The 27,421-nt window shown below is 42.8% G+C and overlaps 8 protein-coding genes across 8 annotated transcripts; 1 reads left to right on the forward strand and 7 right to left on the reverse strand.

Moving 5' to 3' along the window:
• Positions 1-403: 403 nt before the first annotated feature.
• BDB00DRAFT_926272 (uncharacterized protein) lies at positions 404-1,844 on the reverse strand (the record flags this gene model as incomplete). Its single annotated transcript, XM_053128838.1, has 2 exons — positions 594-1,844; positions 404-523 (listed from the first exon to the last, which is right to left on the reverse strand). The coding sequence occupies exons 1-2, from the start codon at positions 1,608-1,610 to the stop codon at positions 404-406; spliced, it is 1,137 nt and encodes a 378-aa protein (XP_052983311.1). The 5' UTR covers positions 1,611-1,844.
• Positions 1,845-2,199: 355 nt separating this feature from the next.
• On the reverse strand, positions 2,200-6,980 carry BDB00DRAFT_806551 (armadillo-type protein). Its single transcript, XM_053122275.1, has 13 exons — positions 6,933-6,980; positions 6,803-6,865; positions 6,486-6,697; positions 6,101-6,370; positions 5,881-5,932; positions 5,701-5,817; positions 5,466-5,593; positions 5,260-5,371; positions 3,753-5,100; positions 3,422-3,645; positions 3,108-3,316; positions 2,766-3,003; positions 2,200-2,644 (listed from the first exon to the last, which is right to left on the reverse strand). The coding sequence occupies exons 1-13, from the start codon at positions 6,939-6,941 to the stop codon at positions 2,477-2,479; spliced, it is 3,150 nt and encodes a 1,049-aa protein (XP_052983312.1). The 5' UTR covers positions 6,942-6,980; the 3' UTR covers positions 2,200-2,476.
• A 920-nt stretch (positions 6,981-7,900) lies between these two features.
• On the reverse strand, positions 7,901-9,038 carry BDB00DRAFT_51774 (uncharacterized protein). The gene is made up of 4 exons (XM_053117695.1): positions 8,912-9,038; positions 8,742-8,851; positions 8,126-8,655; positions 7,901-8,055 (listed from the first exon to the last, which is right to left on the reverse strand). Exons 2-4 carry the CDS (start codon positions 8,834-8,836, stop codon positions 7,952-7,954), a joined length of 729 nt encoding a protein of 242 aa, XP_052983313.1. The 5' UTR covers positions 8,837-8,851; positions 8,912-9,038; the 3' UTR covers positions 7,901-7,951.
• A 3,831-nt stretch (positions 9,039-12,869) lies between these two features.
• BDB00DRAFT_926275 (kinase-like domain-containing protein) lies at positions 12,870-15,090 on the reverse strand (the record flags this gene model as incomplete). The annotated part of the gene is made up of 3 exons (XM_053128839.1): positions 12,870-14,213; positions 14,347-14,640; positions 14,902-15,090. The coding sequence occupies 3 exons, from the start codon at positions 15,088-15,090 to the stop codon at positions 13,044-13,046; spliced, it is 1,653 nt and encodes a 550-aa protein (XP_052983314.1). The 3' UTR covers positions 12,870-13,043.
• Positions 15,091-16,316: 1,226 nt separating this feature from the next.
• BDB00DRAFT_745787 (uncharacterized protein) lies at positions 16,317-16,520 on the reverse strand (the record flags this gene model as incomplete). Its single annotated transcript, XM_053118536.1, has 1 exon — positions 16,317-16,520. A coding segment is annotated over one exon (204 nt), but the record flags the coding sequence as incomplete, so codon positions are not given.
• Positions 16,521-20,205: 3,685 nt separating this feature from the next.
• On the reverse strand, positions 20,206-21,732 carry BDB00DRAFT_806570 (uncharacterized protein). The gene is made up of 6 exons (XM_053122276.1): positions 21,616-21,732; positions 21,507-21,540; positions 21,397-21,442; positions 21,181-21,299; positions 20,824-21,081; positions 20,206-20,734 (listed from the first exon to the last, which is right to left on the reverse strand). Exons 1-6 carry the CDS (start codon positions 21,645-21,647, stop codon positions 20,615-20,617), a joined length of 609 nt encoding a protein of 202 aa, XP_052983316.1. The 5' UTR covers positions 21,648-21,732; the 3' UTR covers positions 20,206-20,614.
• A 655-nt stretch (positions 21,733-22,387) lies between these two features.
• Positions 22,388-23,214, reverse strand: BDB00DRAFT_806575 (uncharacterized protein; the record flags this gene model as incomplete). The annotated part of the gene is made up of 2 exons (XM_053122277.1): positions 22,580-23,214; positions 22,388-22,517 (listed from the first exon to the last, which is right to left on the reverse strand). A coding segment is annotated over exon 1 (301 nt), but the record flags the coding sequence as incomplete, so codon positions are not given.
• A 1,803-nt stretch (positions 23,215-25,017) lies between these two features.
• On the forward strand, positions 25,018-25,305 carry BDB00DRAFT_868886 (uncharacterized protein; the record flags this gene model as incomplete). The annotated part of the gene is made up of 2 exons (XM_053126520.1): positions 25,018-25,086; positions 25,177-25,305. 2 exons carry the CDS (start codon positions 25,018-25,020, stop codon positions 25,303-25,305), a joined length of 198 nt encoding a protein of 65 aa, XP_052983318.1.
• Between the last annotated feature and the right edge of the window lie 2,116 nt (positions 25,306-27,421).

Raw genomic sequence — 27,421 nt, forward strand, 5'->3', positions numbered from 1 at the left:
TGGAGTCACGGTTGGTGGTGTCGTAGCAAATAAGCCCTCCGTGAACATTTCCCAAATCCTGCAAGTGCCCCCAAACCACACATGTCCCCCCCCAAAACGAACCCCCCAAAGCAAAAAAAAGGTTAGCAACGATCTAGGAAACCATGGCAATAAGCTAAAGCAGAGCTTCTTTTTACCTCGGGGAACTCGGGTGGATCTTGATTGGTGTTGACCATGGTATCATCGATTTCAATGATGTCCAAAGGGTACTTGACCTCATCGACCGTGAACATGGTCCGATGACATTGCCACGCTAAAAATATCCAAACAACAACAACAACAACAATAACAACGAAATTAGTCTCGACCATTTCTCTCTCTCTGTGTGGGAAGAGCAGCTACTAGATCAACCCAGACGGGCTTATTACTTGCGTGTTGCATTGTTTGGATCTGCCGTCAAATTCTGCAAGCCGAGTCGGATCAGCGTGGACTTGCCAATGTTAAGCGTCCCTGAAATCACCACCGCCATTGTCTTGTCGCATACCTACCACAGAAACACATCTTTTTTTTTAGAACAACCACACTCCATACTTGTTTTTTTTTCTTTATTTTACTTGATGCGTGGGCAAGTCTGGCTGGATCGGCGGAAGTGGTTTGGTGACTGGATCAATCGTCGTAGTCGAAGCTGCGGTGGAGGTCGTCGTCGTCTTGGCTGTCGTGGTTGACTTGATGGACGTCTTGGAGCGAAGTGATCCCCGGAATGATCCCAAGGTCCGGATCGATTTCGTGGTCGATTTTGCGTCGGATGACGAGGACTTGTTGGATTTGATCTTTCGGAGCTGTGTCAAGACTGCCTTGGATTTGGATTCCTTTGCCGTTGACGTCGATTTCTTCGAGCAAGAGTCTTTGTCCTTGTTGTCTTTTCCCTCCTTGTTGGATCTGATTGACTTTGCATCCCTCTTTGCTTCTTTTTTCGCTTCCTTTTCTTTCTTCTTGGACTCTTTTTTCTCTTTCTTTTCTTTCTTCTTGGACTCTTTCCTTGCCTCTTTAGCTTCTTTCGTTTCTTTGGATGATGAAGACGTCTTTTCTTTAGATTTCTTTTTCGAGGACTCCTTTTTGCTTGATGATTTTGCTGCTGTTGCTTCTGCCTTTGATGCTGATGGGGTTTCTTTGACCGACTTGCTCGACTCTTTCATCGCTGATTTGGATTCTACGGTGGTAATAGTAGTAGTAGTAGTAGTAGTAGTAGGCGGAAGGGTTTTGCTATCTTTTGTATGTGTGATAGCAACAGATGAGGGTCGTTCTTTTGGCGCTACTGTTGCTATTGGAGTTATGGTTGTGGTCGTTGGTTCGGACTCTTCTTTGATCGGTACGTTTTTTGCTGGTGCTGGTGCTGGTGCTGCCACTACGGGTGGAGATACCGGTGCCGATTTGACATTGACAGCTAATGTTAGTGATTTGGATAGTTCTTTTGCTTCACGTGTCTCCTTGATCGACTTGGATGAAGGTATAGACTGCTGTTGCTGATGCTCTTTGACAGGTTGCTCCGGAGGAAGTTGCTTCTCCGGGTCTTGCTTTTTCGGCTTGCGGTCAAACGACGCTAGAGCAGCAAGCTTTCGCGTGAGCCACATGCCCTAAAAAGGAAGGTCACAAAGAATGGAGAGTGAAAGAAAAGAGAGAAAGAGAGAGAATGCGAGACTCTAAAGAGGTAGTAGACTGAAAACAAAAGACTCGAGAGATATTAAAGAGAGAGAGAGAGAGAGAGAGAGCGAGAAAGAAGGAACGGGCACAGAAGAAGTAGAAGAAGAGCAAAAAAGAAAAAAAGGTTAGGGAATGGGGAAATTTACTTGTTTATTGTCAATGGGATAATTAGGGGCTCATGTTTATGTCTTTTGTGTGGGTGTGTGTACGCTTTTGGAAAATGATTTGATGCGTGTGCTCTCTGTGGGTATGCGTGCTATGTGGTTGCATATCCACCACCCGCTTACCACCACTGCCACTACTATACCTGCTACTGCTACTGCTACCACTTAGTCACCACATTGACAACTGACCATGATGAACCCGGATCCATCCCCTTTTCAAAGCTCTCTTGGGTAGGAGCTCAAATGCCCGAACTCTTTTTTTTTGTGACTCCTGCACGCGCGTTACAAACTTATAACCCCCCATCCCATCCCATCCCATCCTCCTTTGTCAGTGGACGTGTGTTGCACCCCACCCACACCATCCACGCTTCTGCTCCTACTTTACCTTTTCTGCATGTTAGTAGCGTATATATGGGCGTTGATAAGATGATATTTAGTGAAGACACAATAAGAGGACGAAGAGAGAGATAGAGAGAAAGGGAAAATAAATGTGAGATAGAGGGGAAAGAATGGTAAGTTACTATGTGTAGTTATGTGTATACATATATATATATGAGTGAGAGAAAATCTAGCTAGCAAAGGTGCAGTACGGCTACTACTACTACTACTACTTTTTGTGTTTTGTTTTTTTTTTACAGGAAACGTCCCAAATCAGTGGATGCCAGGTTGAGGTCAGGCGACTGTGCATTCAGTGCGCGAAGGAGCTCAATCAACTGTGCCCGGGTGGCATCAGCAAGTTGCTCCTCACTGGAGAGCACGCTTGAGAAGATCGGCAAGAATTGAGGGATGTGTCCCATCACCTGTACGACACACACAAACACACACATACAACCAATGTTGTAACCCACACCCCCTCATTCCGTTAGTGTCTGTCCATTTTGACTCGTTTGATGGCAACAAGAGAGAAAGAAAGAGACTTACGAATGGGTTGTTGGCACGGAAGAGGTGGAACAGACATTCAAACACAGGTTCATTCTCGGCATAATCAAACTTTAAGGGAAGGGCATTCAGGAACACGGGTAGTACCTGATCGAGCGGAATCGCATTAGGGTGTGCGAGGATCAATCGTGCAACTGCACCGGAGGCGTTGTCCGTAGTGCCCGGAAGGCTCTGGTTCTCAAACAGAGGGTGCAGCGCAGACAAGATCGCCGGGTATTGCCTAAAGCGTGCGTTGAGTATTTCCATCATCTTTCACACCGCGCGTCGACCTTTTTTGTCTCACGCATGTGGAAAAGTTTAATAAGGCCCTCAAGTTACACTTACTGGGAGAGATCGGTTTCAGTGTTGGCTACAAGGATCCCCAGTGCAAAGGCAGCATTGCTTCGTACAGTCTCCTCTTCGTCACCGGCGGCCTTCAAGAACACTTGAAGAAGCATCTCGGTGTGTGGAGTAACGCCGGCCTTGATGCCACCAACGCATTCACCCAGACAGCCAGTGGCCATCAAACGTTCACCAGCACCCTTGGTGGATTTCTGTTGTTCATGTTCACAAATATACAACTCCGGTTAGTGTTCATCGTCGCCATCGTCATTGTACATGAGCGGACAGCTAAACTTAAAAGTAGCAGAGGTACTTGCATAATATTTGGCAATTTGTGGCAAGAATACGTTAAAGTAGGACACGTAGCCTTGACCGATCGTTTCACAAAGTGCAGCCACCAAGTCCGCTGCTGCTGCAATCAACAGGGACTCAGATTCGGCCTCCTCGTCTTCATCATCCACATCCTCAACGTCATAGGTCTCCTGGCAAGTGGATCGCTTCTCAAAGATTTCCAAGATATGGTCAGAAATCTCCTCGACGTCTAGATAGCAAATATATATATATATATATATATATATATATATATCAGTAACCCCATTCACAATGGCAGCTCGAGTAGGTAGTTTGGGTCGTCCCCAATCAACTTACGATCTGCAACAACGCAAGGGCCCATTAATTTGAGTGCCTGAATCAACTCTTTGCAGATCTGCACCGCAACCATACGATCGTCCTCGTCACTCCACATGGTGAGAATAGTGGGAATGGCCAACTGCAGGATCTTTTGGACGTTCTCGTGCACAGCATAGTTGACAGGCAAGCCCTGGACCCAGTCGCCGTTGCTGGACAGCGAGTAGAATGTCTTGATGTAAGCGAACAAACTGCCAAGCGAAGCCTTACGGACTCCGTCAAAGAGGTTACCGGTAGCCTCGACCAAAGCCTGGAGCGACTCGTCGACATAGGGCAAGAAGTGGCTGCGGGTGTTTTCAAACAGCTCACCCAGGGCATCACAAGCAAACTCCTTTTCATCCGCAACCGCCGAGTTGAAGTTGAGGCTGCTCGAGTCATCCTCATCCTCGTCTTCGTCGTCATCACCTGCAGCAGTCAAGTCGATCTCGGTCTCCAACGTCGGCTCGTTGCCTTCCTCGGCCTTGCATGAGTGCAAGATCGCTGGCATGATTGTTGGCAAGAACGGAGCAAACTCTTCGCCAAAAACACCGGCAATCACCGAGAAAAATGCATAGGCGCATTCACGGAGACGCGGCGAGTCGAGGTGGAGTTGTTCGATTGCAAGATTCATGAAATCCTCAGTGTGAGGACGGAACATGTCAGCTCCCACAGCTTCGGCAATGGCGCCTGCGGTGTCGGTAGCAACGCCACGCAACAAGGACTCGTCAGTGCCGTTGGTGGCGGACATGAACTGGCGGATGCGGGGCATGACTTGGCCAAAGTAAGGCTGGAATCCTTCGCTGGCAGAGTGGGCTGCGCTGCCAATGGCACCCAATGCGGTTGCTTTGGTATCCGTGTGCGTGCCGTTGTCGAGCAACCAGACAAGCTTCTCCATCAACATGGGGAGGTATTGGATGACCTCGCCACCAAGGCCGTCGAGCATCGGATCAAGCGCGTTGCAGGCGTGCTTGGTGATTTCTGGGTTGGTATCGTTCAGCAGGTTGAACACGAGCGTCATGATGGCCTGGTGGTGCTCGGCCATTTCGACAGGCAGCTCTTCTGCAAGGCAGCTGAGAGCCATGCAGGCTGCACGGCGGACGATCATTTCGGGATCTTGCAGACCAGCGCACACGATGGGGAGTATTTCGTTCAGCATCGTGGAAATGTACTCGGCACAGCCTTCGATAATAACGGCAACGCTCATCATGGCAGCCTTGCGGTGGCCAGGAGATGAGTTCTGCATGTAGCTCACAACAAGAGGCAAGATGATGGGAACGATCTGCTGAGGAGGCATGTTGGATGCAAGTGCGTTCAAAACCTTGAATGCCGCCTACAATAGAACATGGGTCATGGAGAGAGCAAAGTCTAGTTTAAGCCTCGTGGCCTTTTGCAAATACTTCTTTTCCACCTGTACGACTAACCCTTCTCTCATCCTCCTTTTCCCTCTTTCCCCCCTTCCCCTATCTTTTTTTTTTCTTTTGGTACTAACTCGTGATGGAGAGTCGTCATCTACATCCTCAGGGTCTTCCTCAGTGCCAATAGGGATGACGTTTTCGATGATTGGAGCGACAAGCTTGAGCGACTTGATCTTGCTCTGCTTGCTAATTATAGTAGCCAAAATCGTTACTTTTGGGATATCTTCGTGCCAAAGAGAAAAAAATAAAAAACTCAAGGAGCAAAGGCGTGAATACTTACTAGATGGAGCCCCACATGAGCGAGTTCAACGCCAATTCACGAAGCGAGTCATCCAACTCGCGACTGGAAGCAACCGTCAATAAGAAACGGATGAGATCAGCAAGGTGTTCAGTGAGGAATGGCGTATCCTGAAAATAAAAAAAGAATGTTTGTGTTACTTGTCAAACGCAAATATCCTCCTTTCCGAAATCTTTTTTCTCTTTCCACTCCTACTTGTTGAAATATACGGACTTACCAACATGAACAAGTTCTCAATGACCTCAAAGATTTCTCGGGCGTTCTTATCGTCGTTTTCCTTAAGCGAAGCCTGCAACACGTTTACCATGGCAGGAATCATTTGCTTGAACGAAGTCTGGAAAACAAGGTTTGAGTTAGTTCATGCAGAATAATAAAACAATAAAGCCAGTATACTTACGATGTTTTCCTTATCTTCGGGGTCAATGAACTCTGCCAACTTGCCAAGAGCACTAACAAAACGATTTCATCCATCCATCGTATCAGTAAAGGGAACAACGTTTCTTATTGTTTCTTTCGTTCCTTCCCCTCTATTCCATCCGAGAATTCTCTCCTAAAACGCCTGGTAGCGTTTCTTTTCCACAGTTACAGTTTTTTTTCTTGCCAGGTTCAAAACTTACAGAACGGTGGTAGCGCGTACTTCTGCGCTCTCGGGATCAACAATGGTCTTGGAGAAGAGTTCGAAAAGCGAGGCCGTCTGGTTCATCAAGAACTCGGCAATAACCTCAAAGAGGGTATAAATACAGTAGATACCCACTTCACGGTGGGCGACGTTCTGGCTCGAGCTAGCTTGGTTCAAGAAAGCCAACAACTCGGGCCACTTGTTCTCCGCAATATCGATGCGTGCAACGGACGAAATGGCACGGGCAATGGCATGGCGTACGAGATTGCTATTCAGTGTAATTTGTAAGATTATAAAAAGACAAAAGATTAAGCATGCAAGCTTTACGATGGGGGGGCTTTACCCTTTCCCGAAAATCCCTTTCATTTGTTTCTTTTACTTACTTTTGTTCGGTAAGAACAACCTGAAGCAACTGAGCGCGAACGGGGGCACGGGCAGCTTCGTCCAACTTGAGCCACCACTTGGAGACGCGCTTACGAAGTTCGACCGCGGCAAGTTGGCGCACTTCAACCATGGGGTTGGTGCTAATAACTTGCACCAAAGCAGGAATACATTCAGGGGAAACATACACTTGCGTGTTCAAGGTCGAGGTGATCTATAAAAGACACATTCGTGCATGGCATCGTCTCAGTCCATGCGCGCGATTTTCCTTCCACACACACACACAATCCTTTGCAATACGAATACTACTCCTACTTACGGTACGAATGGTTTCCGAGTCCTGGGCTCTCGCAATCTGAGACAAGAGCTCCTCCACTGATCTCTATATCGTTTTCGTCCCTGAGAATTAGTACTTGATCCTTCGAACGATCCAACTTCTCTTAACTTACAGCGTCCATGTTAGCCCGAGCAAAGGAAAGTTATAAAGGAAGAAAAGGTGTACTGGAAAAAGTTAAAAATTTTTTCCTTTTTTTTTTCTGCTGCTACTACATGGCGGATTGTAGATACAACAATCCAACCCGAAACAAGCATATTCGTGTAACCTTACCAGTATTCTCGCGTGCCTGAGAAAGAGTTACAGCAGAGGCACGAGTTACAGTAGTAGACCCTGGGTTAAATTTTGCGTTTTTTGCGATTCAACTCTATTTCCTTCGAGAACAACTCTAAAATAGCGGGGGAATAACGCATGTTTGGATGAGAAATATTAAAGAAGAGAAGAAATGATCGTGTTACTGACTGTCATGGATGAAAGAGTATGAAAAAAAACCAGACGCATACTACATCTTCGGAGCATTTTTGGCTGTCTGATTACATATTTTAAAAGTCAAACAGGTTTTTAATTTTGCGTTACTTGTGAAGGGGTTACCTTCGAGAATATTTGGTAGTAGAGAATTACATAATGTATCATATTATAAGGAAGAATATGCTATATATGTAATAATAATATCACAATCCTCGACTCAAGATACAAAACAACTCCATCAAATTCACTGGACCCTTATCAGCTCTTCATCATAAACATGGTATATCATTTAACATATATGGAAATACAAATAGTAAAGAAAAATGGATGATATGCTTACAAAAATTGTCGCGTTGAATTCACTGGTCGTGATCAGGACTTCCTGGTACGCTCATGGGCCCTTCGTCAGTAACAATAGTCATATGCTTTGCTTCGTTCAGTCTTACTATCACCGGATCAACGATACGGGCAAGGGATGTTGTTTCTGATCTATTTCGTAGAGCAGTAACATGCTCTGCCTTGAGCGTTCTCAAGATATCGATAAATTCAACACACCCAGCCTAAAATTATGCAAAAATAATTACATCAAGTGAGATTGATTGCTTCTTTCATTCCTTCGATTTGTACTACCTACAGCAACGGTTGAATAAAATTCTAAAAATGGAATCAAAAACTGGTAAAATTGACAGGTACTTCAGCACGTTGTTCCTTGTTCATGACAAAAACACCTGGAGCCTGCACCGACATGCTCCAATGACGAACTGCGTCTCCTAGATACAAAATAGTCCAAAAAATATTAATATAGAACATAAGATTAGCGATAACAGCCATTTTACTTACCATGTCCATGTAAGAAATGCACTTTTAAAGTTCGGAATGTGTTGAGTGATGCCTTTGAATATTTTTGAGCTATGATATTGTTCGCAACATAGCAAGCATTCCGAACATAGCTTTGTAATAAAGTAGCTTCTGAAGGACAGATGTGATACGCAGCGAAGCGGAGGGGCTCACATCTGTCCTTTAGAAGCCAGTTTATAGCTTTGTAATGATCAAAGCTAGATTTTCCAGTGCTATTACTTCCATAACCGTTTGAGACTTCCGTCAAGAGAATTTCCATGTCCGGAAATTCATCAGCACGAAGCATTCCATCTGCCTTGTAATGATACCGGCCATCTTTCATCCCAGAATGTTGTAATTGTTTGGTGATCGCATTCAATTCGATTTCACCAGGTAAGAACGTAATCTGGTATCCAGTGCGACGAAGATACTTGGCAACGTTTTTAAGACACGGATCAAATACGTAAGATCTGTAAATGGTTTCGGATTTTTGCAGCACTTCTACTCCCACGTTGACATACACTTCTTCAGCACTAAGATTTGTAAGATACAGTAATGATTTGTAAGCCTCTTGTAGTTGCATAGCAACCTCGATTCATTGCCGATAATTTTTACTTACAATATCGAAAGTATGCTACTGATGAATTTTCTTTTGGAAACCAACTGATCATCGTCAAGTTCTACGCGATCTAGTTTTTCCACGGTATCTTCCATTATCTGGCTGGATGTCTAATAAAAAATCAGTTACTATCTTTTTCAGGTATTCTCTCTCCTTTAATGGATACATACCGCATCTGCCACGTCATTTGCGATATCAAATAAATGCAAGTCAACGGTTTCACGTTTTAGACTGCTTACTTCCTTGACCGTTTTTATATATAGTTCTGCTGGCTAACAACTTCGACGTCGTACCAGCTTGCCACACCATATTACATTATGCTTTTCCGGACTAGTCAAATGGCACCATTCTCGATCAGCAAAACATGTTACATACTTTACATTTAAGGTGTGGAACGGGAGATCTTTTCTGTTTACCTCAATTGAGATAAATCTGATGTTTGTCCGGGTTGCCCAAGAAGGCTTTTCATTCGGTCCAAATACATGCTTCTTTGTCGTCATCTTCTTCCCCTTCAACAATACTAGCAATGGTTCGTGCTCTCTTTTGCTCCATGTTGCTGGTATTGCTCGAACTCTCTCCATGGTTTTGTTTACGTGTATTCTTTTTTTCTTCATCAGCAATTTGTTGCGACATTACGCTTCGTAACCGTGTCTACAATTTTATGTTAGAGTAATTTTTACCTTGATCTTGCCCGTAACTATTAAACAATAGGTATACTTTTTGTGTCTCGAAAATCATCGCCTCTGTTCCTGTTGGTGTAGCATGGTCTCTGAAGTATTTTGTTGAAATACTTTTTTACTTTGAGTGTTCTGTAAAATAATTAGAATGAGCATGCGAGTAATACAAGCGAAATCTAATATTAACTTACTATTATACTAACAGTTGGGTAATTTGCAATAGCTGCAATCATGGTTTCAGCCATAGTACCAGCCATCACATGCTCTTGTATTATCTTGGCGTGATTAAGGACGTGAACTGACGCGCTTCGGTTGGTAACGGCTGGGTCAATTTTCACCAAGCTTTCTAAATAGTGTGTGAGAGCCTAGTGACAGGGCTCTTCCAAAAGCCAAAAGTCTACAGAGGTAAACAAATAAAACAAGCATCTGTAAACTTTTCGAGCCAAAGTAGCACAATTTTTTTACATGATTTGAGTTACCTCTTAGATGCAAATTGCATACAACTTCTTCAACAAATGTAGTTTGGAAAAATCTCCCATTGATGGTTTGCATAACAAATGGATCTTATAAATCACGAAAAAATAAAGTATATAACCAGAGAAGAAGTTGTTGAAAGAAGGTAAGTTAAAGTCAAGGAAATGTATAAAATGAAAAAAGGATTACAGGATTTTTTCATCTCCCAGCAGATGTTTGAACTTTTATTAAGGCAGAAGAAGGGATCTAATTTTAAACAGAGTGGGCATAATTATTAGTCTGACTAGACATAAGCAGGTGCATAAAGTCATCGTCTCTACAATAAGAAAGTTTTTAAAAGAGAATAGTGCTCAACCGTACAAAAGAGATTAATAGAAATTTGCAGGAGAGCTGGTGCGCAACCGAGTCGTGAAATATCTACTACTTTAATGATAAGTATAACTGATGCGAGAAAAAAACCAAAACGTGCTACAGTACTAGAATTTGCTCTATTTTTGATGGAGACACCATCATAGTTTCTTTAAAACAAGACGTATCCCAACTATGTATTACATATCCCGCTTCTAAAAGCAAAGGATTACCTCTATTTTTCTTAGGATTAATTGTATAATGGCAAGTTTTGTCGTTATGTCAAACTACCATGCACTGCGTCCGAGCATTAACGACATAAAATGTACAGCGTGGATGTATGGTACACTATATACCCAAAATAATGATATACATGTACCGAAAAAAGACATAATGTATTACATCATATTGCAGTGGTATTACTGTTATGGTGAAAGAAACGCTAGAACCTGTCTGTACGTATTCTCCCATATTTGATGATGTAAACGAAACGGCATCTCTGTAAAGTAGAAAAGGGTTATGTTCATGACAGCAATGTAAATCAGCAAGAAAGCAAGTTTAAATGAAAAGGACGAGCCATCGAGGTTTACGTTATAAAGACAATTGATGGCATTATGTTGTCACATACATAATACACAATTCGATCTAACTACTATGCAACTATGCAAATCATCAACAAATGAAATAACACAGCATGACTTAACCATTTGTTCAGCGGACGTGTCTATGATGCTGACGTAAACCTGGTTAGTAAATGAACAACGTTAACCCACCGTTCTCTATATATTACAGCTACTAAACCTTGGGAGTTTACGATAAAGTTAGCGAGAATAGTTCACAAAGTTGTTCTGTACGACTCTGCTTTTGAGCCATCCGAGCACTGTGTCCCCCTGTGAAACGGTGTTAAACGGAGCCTTTTGTTTGTTGTATGCTTGTCCCACACATTCAGTACCTCGCGCGCGCATTAAACAGCATGTGCGGGGTGGGGTGTGGGGGCGAAAGATACTTTTTCCTTTCAACTAGGTTTTTGTTTGTACATTGTCCGTCCTCCATTCTTTTCCTGTTACCTGTTTGTTTTTGAATTTACAGCGCGATCTAAATATTCCAAGCTTCTTTTACTTTTCACACGATATTTACATTTGGGCAGTGTGTGATTACTTCTTATGCTCCTCTTCTCATCATCATAACTTTCTGCACTAGTCTATATACGACAAAGGAGAAGTATCTGCTTCTAGTTCAGAAAACGTGCTATAGTCTGCGTTGTCTTACTGTTGCACACAACAACAACGCTTTTCTCTTTTCGCATTTTACGACTACTACAATGAAATCGTACAACACGTAGAATATGGCAATAGCGTCTTGATTTAATGTGATAGAGCGTCTTATTGAATCTTAAAAAGTTCGTTTATTCTTTTAGCGCCACAAGTCAATAAACTCTTACCCGCAGTACATATGTATGCACATTGCGCGTACGGTCATTATAGCTTCTTATTTCACACACTAATACTATATGTATATTCACCGATACAGTAATGTGTTTTAAATTTGATATATATATAAAATCTCACGAATTCCGCCGCAGCATAAACCATTACATAATATATAATAAGTGAAGTTATGGTGCAAAACTTTACTTTTTACGAACGATGGCAGTGTATGGATTAATATCGTGGCAGAAATATTTTTCCTATCGAATCCTATCGAATGGAAAGTTCACACATTATTTAACCGGCAGCACAACAGCAGTTTGACAAGAAATCATAAATATAAAACGTTGGGCGGTTGGTGGTGTACAATCGTTCTCAAATAAGCAACCGCTACCGCATTAAGCTTACTTTTGAGGTAACGCACACGAAAATAAAATTCTGTTGTGTTTCAAAATTCGATGGCAGCACATGAATCGTGGCTTGACTCCATTATCCTAAACGCGTGCTTACATATCTATTTGTCACTAATTGATAGTAATATTCGTTCCAAATGCATCGAGAACTTGTTGCTACGAGAATTTTGTCATCGTTCCCAATTAGTTCTCTAAGCGGTTATCGTTAAGTAGTAGCAGTAGCAGTAGCAGTAGCAGTAGTGGTAGTGGTAGTGGTAGTGGTAATGGCAGTGGTAGCTAGTAGCATGATGTGCCATCTAGCAATCCTATATTTGCTACTAGGTACATGATAACGGTTCTTTACGATATTTGCACTCGACAAGTTTTCTCCCACAAAGTAAGAGTTTATGACGCTTGTAATCCTTTTCTGCGCAGCCCAATCTCCTAGCCCCAACACCTGCTGCTTGCTCCCTACTCAATCACGATTGACTAATTTCCCAGATTGATGATACGCCCAATTAAAGGGATATAAGGCAATATATGTTTCCTTAACAAGTTAATTATCTATCCAAAGGTATGGAACAAGGTATTGATAGTTTTCGCGTATATATTTTGCGCAGTGCAAGATACCTCCCCTTTGTACGACCCTTCTTCCACCGTCAACCCACAAGCAAGCTTATCGTGTGCAACCATTGCGGCCCACCTGCCGCGAGCTTCCCCCACACAACCCATCTTCCCCAACCTGTCGGGGCTATGCGCCTTTCGAGCCTTTTCACCGCTAAGACTATACACACGCACACAAATAACCTTATTGTCGAAAAGAAATTTTCTTTATTATTATACAATTTTACTTCTTTGCAATTGCTATTGTTTACATACAAAAGTATTGAGCTGTTTGAATTGGTCAAATAAAATCATTGGAGAGAAAGGAGAGGTCGAACATGCATTTAAATTATAGAAGCGTGGGCATAAATTAAAAAATGATTAAAGACAAGGCGGTTGAGAAGCATTGGGAGTACTTATATCGGTGATGAAATCAGACAGAGAAGGAGATGCAGGTGGAGAAGGGGAGGGTGAAGAAGTGAGAGCTCCATGATTGATATGATGATGATGATTGGGCGAAGTGGAAGAATGGGGAGATGATGATGATGCAGTAGTGATGGTGGATGCAGCAGTAGTGGTGGTGGCAACAGTAGCAGCAGGACCAGCATGGTTATTGTTGCTGTTGGTGGCACTGCCGCTACTAGCAGGAGTAACGGAGGCAGTGACGACGGGCGGCCAAGAGACCTGGAAGCGCACGTTAGTAAAAGGCAGCGAGAAGAAATGCAGGGTGGTCGGAAGATTGGTCAGGGTATAGAGACGAGTTGTGGATGCGGAGACGATGCCTTTGACTTTGGAGAATGTCCGGAGATGATCGGCCACTTCTGCGCGTCGTGCCACAATGTATTCCGTGACCCTGGGATCGAGTGGGACCGAGTATTCGAGATTCTCATGGATGGGCTGGAGCGCCTGGCAGATTTCGTTCGCATCCGGCCGGTTTTCGGGTCGTGGCTCCAAGCAGGCCACGTATAATTTCTGATACCACTCCGGCAAGCCTGGCACTGTATCCACTCGATATACGTTGTCCTCGTTGCTGTTCCCCCCTGCTGCCGTCGGCGTGTTGTTGCTCGAGCCGTCCAGTAATACGTCGGGCGAAGGGAAGATCACTTTGCTGACCAGCTGCCAAATGATAACCCCCAAGCTGTAGATGTCGGACTTTTCCGTGTAGATCCCTTGCCGCACCTCAGGCGCAATGTACGGCAGTCGTCCATAGACCGCCTTCGTCAGTGCTGTCACCGACGATGATTCTTTCGATGGCGTCGAAAAGCGGTAATCCACCAAGAAATAATCGCTGTCTGTGCATACTATATTTCGCGGATGCACGTTGCGATGGCACATGCCCACCTTGTGCAAATCGGCTAAATTCGCTGCTAGCCGTAAAATCGTACCCGTAATCGTCTTTAAATCCAAGTCGCCTAGTGGAAGCAGCTTCATGTGATCTTCTAGGTTGCCGTCGTTGCTCACTTTCATCACCATCATAAGATCGCCCGTGCTTTCGCATACAGTGAGCCCCTGGAACAGCAATGGTAGAAATGCTTTGGACTGGACCGCAATCTATGATTGTTGTAACATCTTAATTCCCCTTCTTCGCTAACGTCCCATACATCATATATCCCTACAAGGGTTTGCACTGGTACATCAATGTCATCTCGCCACCCACCCCCCCCCCACCCCAACAATTGCATACCTCGTTCAAAATCTTGTCGTCGACGATTTTTAAGGCAATTTTCATGGGCTGCAAGTCGTACGGCTGGGTAATCACCGCCGCATACACAGCGGAGAAGCCGCCCGCCCCGATAAATTGCATATTCGAGAACCACGACCATGGAAACCATTGCATATATTGATCCAACTCGTCCACATAAATCTGCGATGCTGCCTTTTGTGCTCGTGGATGTGTCGACGCAATGACATTGTCCCGTCCGTACTTTTCAGCGAGCATCTTGTATGATAATTGCTGTCGCCATATTAATGCCCAATGCTTAATAATAAGAATAAAATGAGTTTCAAAGTCTTGTATAAATACGGGTCATGACGAATCCGTGAGAACCTCCCCACACCCACTACGCTCGACAAAGTAAAACACTGTTTCCTCTCCAGCTTGACCCGCTCAAACCTTAAACTCGCCGCCTCCTCCTCCTCCTCCTCCTCGTCAATCCAAACCCGCACAAAAATAAGAGAAATGATACAATACCCAGGAATGATCGAATGTGATTGAATTCTCGCTACAGTATTCACAGACCTCCTGGTACAGCTGTGCTAGTTTCTCGGGCACTGTCGATAAATATCGAGAATCAGCCAGAATGAGGTTTTCAAGGCCAAATTCATGAGGGTACAATTCAATGAGGCGAGTGACGGCCTGTCGTGTTTGTTGCAAAAGCTCTTCTTGCACTTGCCGAGTATATAGTTTCTCTAGTTCGTTATCGTCCATGCAATGTTGCCCTCCAGTAAAGATTAATGTGGATGTTCTTTTTGTTGAAAAAGAAAGGTAAAGTGAGTAAGAAAAGAAGAATGGGAAAAGGAGAAGCTGGAATAACTGACACACCGGAGATTCTTTTGAGCTCAAGTCACTTTCACGCACACCGAGTGACTGAGCAACAGTGTCACCAAACAAACTCATTGGTTCAGGCGGATGAAAACAAAAAAGGAAGCCTCATCAACCCCGCACTTCAATAAGGGCCAACCGATTTGGCAACGGAAAAGGCTTCAGCACACAACGTGGGTTACTATTGTTTTAATTATTACGTTATTATTAATAAGTAGTAATAGCGCAAACTACTGGATGGCGTTCTCTATTTAGATTTAACGCATCATTGTTCATCTCTTTTTTTTGCATGTTTGCGATAGGGTGCATCAAGCGAGATAGATAATGCGTGTGCTGTGACACCGGTTCCGCACATTATCAGGCCCGTGCGACTACCACTTTCACGGTAACAGCGCTATCAATCAGATACCGTTATCAGTATTTCTCGATAGGGTAAACGATTCCATTATATTATTGAATAACAACAACAATTTTTGTGGTGATTAAAACTTTATGAGAGTGGTGAATGGATAATGTTATAGATGCGAAAGTCGAGATTACGATGGGGTCGTGTATTATGTGCTTTTTTTTTCTTTGCGTAAATGTGTGTGTTATGCAATATCTAAAGAAATAGGGCTGGGTATAAAGAAATAGAAGGGGGAGAATGATAGGATATATGGATGGATAGATAAATGGGTAGATAGTGATATAGTGTATAATTATAAATATAAAGTAGATCCTCAAGTCGATTTTGGAAAAGAAGTTGACATGTGGGCGCCAATACTTATGCAAGAAGCTGTCGTTAAGACTGCCTGGTAACACACTAATAAAGCTGGCACATGCAGTCGTAGTGTGGTAAGTTCTAAAGAAGAAAAAAGTGATACAGAGTTAGCATTGGACACACTTTATGCATGCTGAGGTGCATTAGCTCATGTAAGTAAGGAGCATGACAGTGTCGATGAGCGGACCCGTTTATGCAAGAGAAAGTAAAGATTATATACTAACCATGCTAGTATGATTTTAAACAAAGAAAATGACAAGAGAAATATTTGGCTTTGCGTTTGTTTGTTTGTTTACTTTGTGTGTCGGTATTGTTGGATTAATGGGCTTCAAGGAGGCGGTGGGAGTGAATCCACGTCAAAGCCCATTTCACAAGCACGTTGCTTCATATAGGTGTACATTTTGTATTGAAGCTCAAACAAGGGCGAGTCCCGCTCGTTCATTAAACCGGTGTCTGACATTTCGGAGATATATGACTGAACACCGAGAATGAGGTACAGTAATGCATCGTTATTATAAGAGTCCACGCTTGCTGCGCTTTGTCTGTCTTCTTCTTCTTCGTTACCACCGCCCTCGTTGTCATGACCATCATAGTAGTATTCTTCTGTTTCGCCTCCTAGAGACTGCTGCCGCTGATGACAAGGATCTGTGGCTTTTTCGTATAGCATGGCTGCCGCTGCTGACGTGCTACTGGTAGGCTCGACGCTGTGATTTCGCTGATGTTGATGGCCATTCTGGTGGTACCGGCTGCTCTGCAGTCCGTAATAGTAGTCCTGAAGATCCGCTTCGAATCGTACTGCTTCCATAGCATGATCGTATTCGTCGAAATAGGAGGGATCGGCTATGGAATCACTCTGGAGTGATGACGTTGAAGTAAAATCATTGGAATATTGGTGTTGATGGGAACAGGAAGAAGGATGTCGATGCCTGTGCTGCTGCTGCTGCTGATGGCTATGCTCGCCAAGTACGACGTGGTCAAAGTTCATGTTTTGCTTGCCTCTTTGTATTTCGATTTGCCGTAACTGCTACTGCTGTATATATTATTAACGAATACTATCCTTTTTCTTTTCCTTAAGCTGGAGAGAAGAAGAATATGGGTCCGTGAAAATTAGAGTGAAAAAAAGAGGCTTATAACCTCACTAATAAGTAATAATGATTATAATGTAAAGAAAACAAGAAAGAGAGAAAGACAAGTGTACAGACGGAAAGAAATGCTATATAAGGAGGAGACTAGAAGTAAAGAAAAACGAGGGATAAGCCCAAAGAAAGGGATAAGGAATACCTCCTACCCGGGTAGCAGAAATGCTATATAATATCCACACATCGCACTCATGTACTTATTCATATACAGTATTTTTTGCTAAGCTGTAGTACAAATGATGAACACGTTGATCCTACGTGATGTTCCTATTGCAGGTGGTGCGTATATGATTATGTACGTTATGTATAAGCTGTTAAGACAGCAGTACCTTCTATATCTGTTTTTTTTGGCATTCGGGATGTCATATTATTGCCTAGTACATACATAATAAGAGAGAGAGAAAGACACACATGATGGGGGGTGATTGTGTGTATATTTAAAGACACAGCTCAGCAGCCAACAAGTAAATTCCGCTCACATTCTGTTTTTCTCTATGTACACACTCCCAACACACCGTCATGGCTACCCCCCAATCGAGACTTACTCCCTTTGTCATTATATTCTTTCTTTATCTTCTGGGTAAAAGAAGACGTCGGATGTGAGTAGGAGATGGGGGGTTTAAGAGAGCGAAGGAGCTCTTTCTTAAGATGCTAGTTTGCATATGTTGTGGGAGAAGAGGAGCATAAGATGAGCTATAATAAAACATTCGGAATATCTTATTGCCTTGCAATGAAACATAGTACACTTTGTACGTAATTCGATTTTTGAATGCAAGAATCGAAGTATGATAACCCAGTGAATGATCATGTTGATCCGTGTAATTCATCCGCAGTCGCCATTTTTTTTTCTGCTGTTTTCTATTCCCTCTCAACGCACAGATAATGAATATTCGTACTGGTCACCTAGATCAATCTCAAGGCAGGGTATAAACTACCACAACAGCAGCAGCTGTCGATTTTTATTATCTTTTATTTTTGGGGCTATAGGGGATGGGATGATATATACTGTCATATAGACAGTAGGTAATGCATTATGCATTACTGGCAGCAGGGACAATACCTATTTACTCTTCACACTTGGTCCAATATATGCTGTTGCTGCTTAGTAACCGCTATTATCTCCTTGGTAGCCACTCGTTGTCATGGGGATGCTATTGGGTACCATCAATCAATACATGGTTGCCTTTTTAACTTCTTTACGTATTCTATTGAGCTAGCGTTCGTACAGTAAAATCATCCAAATCTATATTGAGCTCCGCCCGTGATTCGCAATAACAACATGAACAACAGCGGCCCTGAAACTCTCTAAACGCCATAGGAGGGGTAGCTAAGAAAAGTTCCCCTTGGCAAAAGTAACACCATCACCCTACTACTACTGGATGATATGTGCGGAACCGGATCTATTATAGCATGGGTTGGATGCTGTTCCTCTCCCCACCATATTCTTTCGGGGGTGCTGTAATTATGATGTTGATATTAACACATGCATTCATTTAGGCTTTGTTGGTTCCTTCCATCATCCCCGACACGATTTTTACAGACAAAGAAAAAGCTAGTTACACCAAAGCAATGCACTATCAACAACCACATGTTTTCATAGCTCATAATCCACACCAGTTGCACCACATTATAGTACGTGTCATAGGTCTGAATATGTATTGAATTTTTCCTCATGATTGGCTTGACGTGATACCAGTTTCTAGTTGGCGCTGAGAGGGTGTTTAGTACATGAGACCCACTGTTCTTTTCAGCTTGGCACCCATGGTTCATGTCGAGTCAATATAGAGTAAAAGACAAGGTAAAAGAAGATAAGTTAAATAGCTGCAGCCCTGACTACGCGTGAGAGCGCAGTGATGTGAGTCGTTTGCCTATGACACAAGCGAGGCGCTAGCGAGAAACACCAACCCTCAGTATAACTAATGTGATTGTCTGCTGGGAGAGGGATACGCTTTTTTGCATCATATATGACGACAAGTGGGACAATGACAACGGTAACTGATAGCAAAACATGCAACAACCACCGATATTTATCTTGTCCTTGAAAATCAATGCATAAGCGACTGTACGACAAGTACGTCTTAGAGCACTTTCGCTTTATCTAAAAACAGAAAATGGGTCCATCAAAAGTACTCTTTTACTTATCAGATGCATTGGCCATTGTATGTATATCACTCTGGATATAGTTTGACCGCCGGGTCATATAGTAATGAAATGAGCGGATATCCCATGTGAGCTATGATAGTAAACTTGCGGTGCGCACCGTAACATAAGCAAATAATGTCATATACCAATATACGTCTGAGCAATACTGCTCTTCGTGTGCGTATCCGATCGACGTCAATGGATTCTACGTAAAACCACAGTGTCAGAGAGCGCATCCTTCATGACCCTCTATTTGACGAGTTTCGAGCCATCCGTTGCATAAAAAAAGGAGCCATCCGTTGCATAAAAAAAGAAAAAAGGAACGATAGGTCTATTTACTCCAGTGAAAGCAATGCCCGAAGTGCAGGCAGCAATCATGTTTACAGTTCGGGAAAATGTAAGAAATGCGCATATTGATACCTTCCACCCTCAGTAGACAGTCCAACAACATGACACGCATATCGTGGCGTCTTATTGCCGTTGCATCTTTACCTTGTATTTTTCTCTATATTGTCTCGACATGAACCATGGGTGCCACGTTGAAAAGAACAGTGGGTGCCATGTACTAAACACCCTCTCAGCGCTAACTAGAAACTGGTATCACGTCAAGCCAATCATTAGGAAAATTCCAATATCAATGCTGATCTACGCGGAGGATTTGGTGGTGAGTGCTGTGCACTATGTGTGTGCACAGACTCAGTGGCGGCACCAGCGAGAGGATGATGAAGATCTCAGCACCATAGAGTGCATGGGACTGGTCCCGCTTACATAGCAATTATACCACAATCATGCGTAGTGGATTCATCACGTTTATACAGTATTCAATATCGTCCTGCCGGTAGCATACTACAGCGAAAAGAGGACTCTGTTGTCAATTCTCTTTCAAAGCTGTGTTGCTCTCTTTCATCCACATTAAAGAAAAGGCTGAGCAGAGTTTTGAGCCACATCTCACAAGTTCTATTCTTGGGACAATGGTTACACCAGAGCAAAGCCCGCGCTTTACTATCCATCAAACAGGTGACACAACTGTGGCCCAGTAACAAAAAATAGCCAAGAAATGGTATAGTTTCGGAAAAGAAATCTTTTTCAATGGGTAAATGTAAAAATAAGGCAGGGATGATACTACATTTTGGGTTGCAAAAGTAGAGGTTCTTGTGTGTGCGAGGAGAAGGATAAAAGAGAAAGAAGTATGTATAAATGAAAGAAGAGAGAATGAACGAGTGGAAGTAGTAGTTAATATACACAGACTATGTGGGCTAAAAAATAATGGGGGACGTTGCTATGGAATAGATAAGTCTGGGAAGAGAGTGTTTTACAGAAAAAAGGAATAGTTGTTGTATGTAAAAGAGTAGGAAAGATGATATGTTTTTTAATACACTGACGTCTTGTAAGAAGTCTGCGGGAAATCTTCCAAATCGCGAAGTGGATGATGCTGAACACGCTGCTTGAGGCGGGATGCGTACGCAGACACAACACATGCAAAGTATATCTACATAGACACATGTAGTATCCGAGGGATCAGAAACAGACACACTTAAACGCAACCTTTTCCCTTGTATATGTCTACTCTTCACTTACCCCTATGATGTTGCCAACCACGACACCGACACCGCCACCAACCAACATTCCAGTGACGGTCTTGTTACACGCATCCGCAGCCTCTGTTCCGGAGTATCCGTACTGATCAGCATAGTTATCAAGGTAAAACTCGCAGCCAGACACGACATCCTCACGACGAACAATCAAAAAGATCCACGTTGCAAATGAGACAATCAAAGCCAAGAGAGTCATGATCCAATAGACGAATTTGAAAATGTTGACCAAGCCTCGCTTTTGCTATAGAAGACACAGATCATCGATCAACCCATTAAAAGTTGGAAATCTGTACACCTCTGTGGAGAGAGAGAGAGAGAGAGAAGGGTCGAAGCAGCTTACAGCAATAGCACCAATGAATCCGAACAGTGCTGTGACGATAGCCAGACAGCCGATCGCAAGGCCGGCGTAGTAAGCTGCTTCCATATTAACATAGGTCGCTTCATCGTAAGACAAGATGTCTAAAAAGAAATCAAATTATGAAAGCGTCAGATTGCTTGATTCGAGTACTGTTTTTGTTTCGCGTGCGGGTATAAATGTCTGTGCTATTGTTCGTACCTGATCGAGCGATGGCGAGGTAAGCGACTGCTGCGGCACTAGCAAGCTATTACAAAGGGAAGAAAGGAATCAGTATACATGACGGCTTTCACATACAAGTGTTTACGTACCAGATCCAAAATCGCGATAATCAGAACGCCAACTCTGGTGCATTAAAAGCAATATTTTTATTATTAGTGTGCTCGTCTACCAGAACAAATGTGATATGTCGTAATTTACCTTAGCGAAATACAGCAGCAGCACTTTTGCATTCTTGTATTTGTGTTGTTTAACGTGTAAAGTGAAAAAGTGAAATCTAAAAAAGAAAAGAAGACGTTGTCGTCGTTGTGGAGAGGGGAAACCTTTTTATTTTTGACTGGACCTGCTTGTTTATATATATAACTTTCTGGCTCTTCCGCTTCTTGTGCACACTTTAGGAATAGTGACCGGAATGGTGTAACACTCCAACCCGAGCCTCACCGTGTAACTTTTTTGTTTGCTCAGGCGCTAAACTCTGCTAGGCGTCTCTTTCATATTCACAATAGCCGATCCAAAAAGCTCTTTTTGTTTTGGTTATACAAGGAGATAAAAATAGTAACCTTTCCTCTTACTATTTGCCCTGGCTGGCGACTACTGTACTGTGGCTGTTTAAGAAGGTAAAAGCCCAGTCGAGCGACAAAAAAAGAAAGATACATGGTCCAAAACCAAGGGAGAGAGTGAAGGATGATGCACTCAGCCTCTTTGCTTTCGTTGCAGCTAGTCGCTTTTTCTTGCGGTGTTTTCTGTATGCTCTATGTAGGTGCATCGCATTCACAGCTGCGATCTGTCATCTGAAAACATGCATGCAGGCTGAGGGCAGCAACGACAGCAACAGCCTATTTTCCATTGAGCTATTATAGACATGGGGTGATGGATACGCCGAATTCGGACAAGAGCTGCGATGACGATGAGGTTGTATGTGAGGGTCGTTTTGGCAGTCAGTTCGTCGGGTGATCGGTCCCCATCCGGAATTCTTCGTGTTATCCGTTTTGTGTCACCAGCATGTCCCCTTTACCTTTTTCTTTCCTCGCTGTGCATTAGCCTCTCTGAGCCCAGCTACGTATGCTATTCGGCAAGTGAGAGCGCAAGCCTCGTTTAAGATGGTGAGTGTGTATTCCAGAGAAACTGATTCTTGTACTAGTCGTCTTCTACCCTGTTGCTACAGGATTACAGGTAGTGAAGCTAGTTTTTGCCTTCTGTCTACGACTGACGATCTTGTGCATATCTTCTATTATGAACTTGAAACGGAAGCAAAAACAAATAACACTGCCTTTACAACATTGGACAACGACCGTCGAATAGTGTATACAAACGAGTTATAAGAAACCTTTCCTGTTGATCAGCGGCAGCACCGCCACATCAACATAGTGTGCGAGCACCGCTCTTTTAGTCTACAAGAATAGTTTTCGCTCTGGACAATAAGGATAGGCCCGGGTAAAGTCCAGTTATCATGAGTGTAGCAACATCCGCCAAGGAAACCGGGAAAATAATACAATGACGGGACACAACAACTTTAACTCTTCTCATCTTTCTACGCACCATTCCTTTTGCTTCGTAGCTTACAATGTAATTGCAGTGAAGAAAAGTGATGAAAGGATATAAATACAGTCGATACAGTCGTAGGTTTGACAAATAATGTCCGTCTATAATAGTACAGTAGATGCATCCGTTATCGCAGCTTAAGCTCAACATTCAACTAAGGTAAATATGTAGGATGCAAAGAAAATTACAGGGATCGGTAAGAAGAGTCGTTGATACTCCTACCTTAACAAATACTAGAAAGTGGGAGATACCATCATCGTCAACGAAGAGTCATATAGTACATGAACGCTTAGCATGACTTGTTCTTTTTCTAACTCTTACCAAATGTGTGTACGTGTACAGTGTTTCCAAGAAGCAATGTCGCAGCCAATCAAGATTACCAGTCAGAATTGATATCACAGGCGAGTCAGAATCAATGTCGCCAGCCAGTCAAAATCAATTTCGCATTTTCAGAAATGTTGTCACCTGTGCAACCCATTCTGAGTATTTGAAAAATACGGCCTCTGGCGAATCTTCTTTGGCTTTTTCAGTGGCGAATGAAAAGTCAAAAGATGAAGATACTCGTATGAAGGAGGCAAACACTAAACGAGATTATGTGCGATATACTGTCCGAGATAATGTTAGGTTTTTCGATCTGAAGATTGAAAAGTGCATGAGTGCATCAGCTGTGGCAAAGCAGTTGGGTATACACATTCGAACGGCGCAGAGATGGGCTAAACAGCATAGCATGAGTCCTGGCAACATTTTTGACAGTTGTACTAGAATCGGTCGTAAATGTATTTTAACGGAAGAGCATAAAAGGACTATTATCAATTTCATTGATGCCAATCCGTCTGTTACTGTGGTTGAAGTCACAGAGCATTTTGGATCGATTCAATGATCTTAAGGTTTCACGCAGTACTGTTTATAACTTTATGAAAAGGGAATGCAACCTATCGTTGAAAAAGGCTGATTTTCATTCCATTGAAAGAAACAGTCCAGCAAAAATTGAGGAGCGATACGATTGGGTTTGCAAATGGCAAAATACAGATATGAACTTCATGACGAATTGCGTGTTCCTTGATGAGTCTGCTTTTGACATAAACATGAAACGGTTTAGAGCTTGGTCCACAAATGGGTACTCGTGCTATTGTTACTAGACCTACCACGAGAGCAAATACTACGTCTATATTGGGTGCCATTTCTGCATCAGGTTTGATTGCAGTGGGCGTAAAAAAACCGAGACCTGCGAAGAAGAGAAAGGCTGAAGGATATATCAGCTCAGGAACAGTAACAGGTCACTATATCAGTTTCCTAAAAATGACTCTTGATGAAATGGACAAGTATCCACATATGAAAGGTCATTACATAGTTATGAACAATGCACCTATTCACACACATGAAAATATAAAGAAATATATTGAGTATCGAGGATATAAGTGTGTGTATCTTCCTACTTACTCTCCTGAACTTTACCCCATAGAACAATCTTGGGCAGATGCGAAGAGTAAGGTTAAGCGCCAGAGGTTTTTGCAAGAAGACACTCTAACAAAGAGAACTACGGAAGCTTGCAAAAGCGTAGATAAAAGTCAGTTCAGAGGATTCGTTTTAGATTCTTACAAATGTTAGGATACATATCAAAACAAAGAACCCATGTAATGATCAACCAATTCATCGAAGCAAATAATGCTGCGAAAAATATCAGGTAAGCAAGCAACAGTAAATACACACTATTAACAACCTTTTGCTATTAGCAATATATATTCGTTTTTATTATAACATCAACCAATTCCAAAAAAAAAAACGTTTTGGAATCGAGAAAAAAGAAACGACTTAAAAGTCGCCCTCTCTAAAAAAACCCAAAGGGTTTTTGTCGACACCTTTATTTTTCTGACGTTGTCGACAACAATTACTGATATCTCTGTTGTTGGCAAGATCTGATAGCCAATGAAAAGCCGCCTTTTCCAAAAAAACCAAAAGGTTGTTGTCGACACCTTTATTGTTCTGACGTTGTCGACAACAATTTTGGGCTTGTGGCCTAAGTCCGTTCCAAAGTCTATTCTTTATCCGCACCTACACTTTATGTCGAGCAAACCCGTCTCTAACGAACGCTCCAACATGTCGTCTCTAGACCTTGGTTGCGGCTCTCAAGTAAGTTAAAAGCAAATGCGCGGCTTGTGTCAGGGTTGTTTGGTGTCATTACATTATGCATGATACGGGATGCTTACAAAGCCAAACTAGCAAAATTCCAAATCCAAACTATTGCGGACCGGTGCACACGAAGGACAGAAGCAAAGGGCACGAAACACACTTGCAAGCTCTGGCTTCATCGTGACGGCAAGTTTGACTGCTGGAGAGATTCCTGAGTAAAAAGTCCTACTTTCACAATCTACATCTTTCTTACAGTGTTTGTCGTTGGTTAAGTTTCTCTTGCTGTTTACTTTATCACTTTAAACATATTATTGATAATTTAATACGATCTCATTGAATCCAAGTGATTCTGCTTGAGTTAGCTGCAGTTTTACTTGCCTGCAAAGATGCTTCCCAAGGAGGCTGGATACGAGCCGAGGAACGGCTTTCAAGGGCGATTTCCGATGCATACAACTGCCGGTATTGCTATTCATTGAAAACCACTGCCCGTCGGACGACTGTAGTTGAAGAAAGAAATCATAGCAAGCTGATATCCTGCTAAGAACGATAAAATTTGAGAATGTAACGTCTATGTATCTATAAGCTAGTGATCTCAAAATCATACCGAAACACACAGAGCATGACATAGAGAACAGTCTCTACTATGTTCGATATCTTGCTCTCATTAATAATAACCACTATTGATGATACCATTGATACTTCTAAAAAAGTAAGGAATGATATCATAGGAGAAGCTCCCTAGCTCTTCTTTCAAAAAGCGCTTATCATACCGCAAAACATCAGTACAATTCATAACCATGATATAGAGTGGTTTGATTTTAATTTGAAAGAGCTTGCATTAGCTATAGTTCAGAACAAGTGTATACAGCCGGCGCTCACTGTACGGTGAAATTTTACATATGCACATTTTTGCTTCATTTAACTTTTATGCTTCAGTGATTGTGGGGATGTGGTTTCAGCCGAGCACTTCTGCTCGAGTTTCAATGAAGAACAATGTGTGAGAATTATATTTAGCTTAAACTGTCGCTGCATCCTCGTGGCAAGGTGGATGTCGAGAAGGCAAGACAAGAAGTGTCGCGCTGTTGCTGTCTGTACTATCATATGAAACTTGAGCTTATGAGTATGATACTTGTCAATAGTAATCTTAAAAGCTGGTAGATGTGTAGCTGAGAAAAGTTTGTCGCGTGGAGCTGTAAATAGCGTGCATTTACTATTTGTTATTTATCCATACATGCGCATGGCGTACTTCATCACCATCTTCATTGAAAGAGGGAGTGGGGCAGAACTGCATATCCAACAGAAGCAGTATCGTCTATCCTTGGCTCAAATCGCAAATACTTTCAAACGATTCTCGGGCGGCCAATCAAAATCGACAAAAATTCCCACTCATTTTTTGCCATGGTTATAAAGTCCGGCTATCTCAGCTCAGTTTTTCGCTTCTCTTTCCCTTATCTCCATGCTTTTCTATTTCGCGCAGTCGTAATCGTCATAAACGCGGCCTTAGACCAATCACAGGTAAATTCCTTTATAACCCTGCTTCTGCTGCTTTACACACGCTCACACTTGTGTTTTAGCTTTGAAGAACCGTAGTGGGTTGTTTCAAAGGCCCACCACTTTTTGTATGTGTCGGTAGTGTTTCTGGGCACGTTTGCAGGTTCGACTCCTGGCTTGACACAAAGGTGGGCGCTACGTCGAGGTCTATTGTTCATTTTGGGAGACCATTAGTCGCATCGGCCCCGCGCAAAAGAGCTCGATCACCTTCAGTGGCTATCCTGAACGATCGGGTCCCGCCTTGGACGATACAAGCGTGTCTGTTATAGCCTGGACTTGCCGTACTCTCCGGAGTATGGTGTGCCTGTCAGATAGTCTTGAAATAACGCTTGAGGAATTGAGGGAATAAGGAATTGACGGAAAAGGCATTGGCATTGGTGTCATTCCTGAAGGCTTGCCGGAAGGCTTGCTGGAAGGATTGGCGGTGTAGGTTCCAGCTTCGAGCTGGGACTGAGGCTGTGGTGGACATGGAGGTTGAAAGGTGATTTGTGCCTTTTCTCAACCTCCTTCTTTCTCGTTCATTGTCAAATCAATGGACCAGAGAATTGCCAATGCCTTCTTCTTTTTCTTCAGCTAGACACTTTTTTCACCTTTGTTATTTTTCTTACATTCTTTGAAATAATAAAATAACTCTTCCATCTGTTTCCCTTTACAAATATATCTGTTTTTTAATAGCGTATATCACGCGAGCTTTTGTCGCTTTGATGTAATAGACGTTTGCGATGGCAACCGAGGCATAAGTGACCGCTAAAAGTCGTTGCTATAATAGTATGGCCTGTTCTCG

The sequence above is a fragment of the Zychaea mexicana genome (genome assembly GCF_025766255.1).
Source record: "Zychaea mexicana strain RSA 1403 chromosome Unknown BDB00scaffold_11, whole genome shotgun sequence".
Taxonomy (NCBI): Eukaryota; Fungi; Mucoromycota; class Mucoromycetes; order Mucorales; family Lichtheimiaceae; genus Zychaea; species Zychaea mexicana.

What these genes read in the sequence shown, in the direction of transcription:
- BDB00DRAFT_806551 (XM_053122275.1), bottom strand. An exon ending in CTCATGTGGGGCTCCATCTA is followed by an intron (nt 5,372 to 5,465) that starts GTAAGTATTCAC and finishes TACTATAATTAG; the next exon opens with CAAGCAGAGCAAGATCAAGT. An exon ending in TCCGTGCCAACAACCCATTC is followed by an intron (nt 2,645 to 2,765) that starts GTAAGTCTCTTT and finishes TGTGTCGTACAG; the next exon opens with GTGATGGGACACATCCCTCA.
- BDB00DRAFT_51774 (XM_053117695.1), bottom strand. Translation starts at nt 8,836, where the DNA reads ATGGAAGATACCGTGGAAAAACTAGATCGCGTAGAACTTGACGATGAT. An exon ending in AGTAGCATACTTTCGATATT is followed by an intron (nt 8,656 to 8,741) that starts GTAAGTAAAAAT and finishes TACAAATCTTAG; the next exon opens with TGCTGAAGAAGTGTATGTCA. An exon ending in GCATTTCTTACATGGACATG is followed by an intron (nt 8,056 to 8,125) that starts GTAAGTAAAATG and finishes TTTTGTATCTAG; the next exon opens with GAGACGCAGTTCGTCATTGG.
- BDB00DRAFT_806570 (XM_053122276.1), bottom strand. Translation starts at nt 21,647, where the DNA reads ATGCAAAAGTGCTGCTGCTGTATTTCGCTAAG. An exon ending in CCTCGCCATCGCTCGATCAG is followed by an intron (nt 21,300 to 21,396) that starts GTACGAACAATA and finishes ATTTCTTTTTAG; the next exon opens with ACATCTTGTCTTACGATGAA. An exon ending in TGGTTGGCAACATCATAGGG is followed by an intron (nt 20,735 to 20,823) that starts GTAAGTGAAGAG and finishes GTGTCTATGTAG; the next exon opens with ATATACTTTGCATGTGTTGT.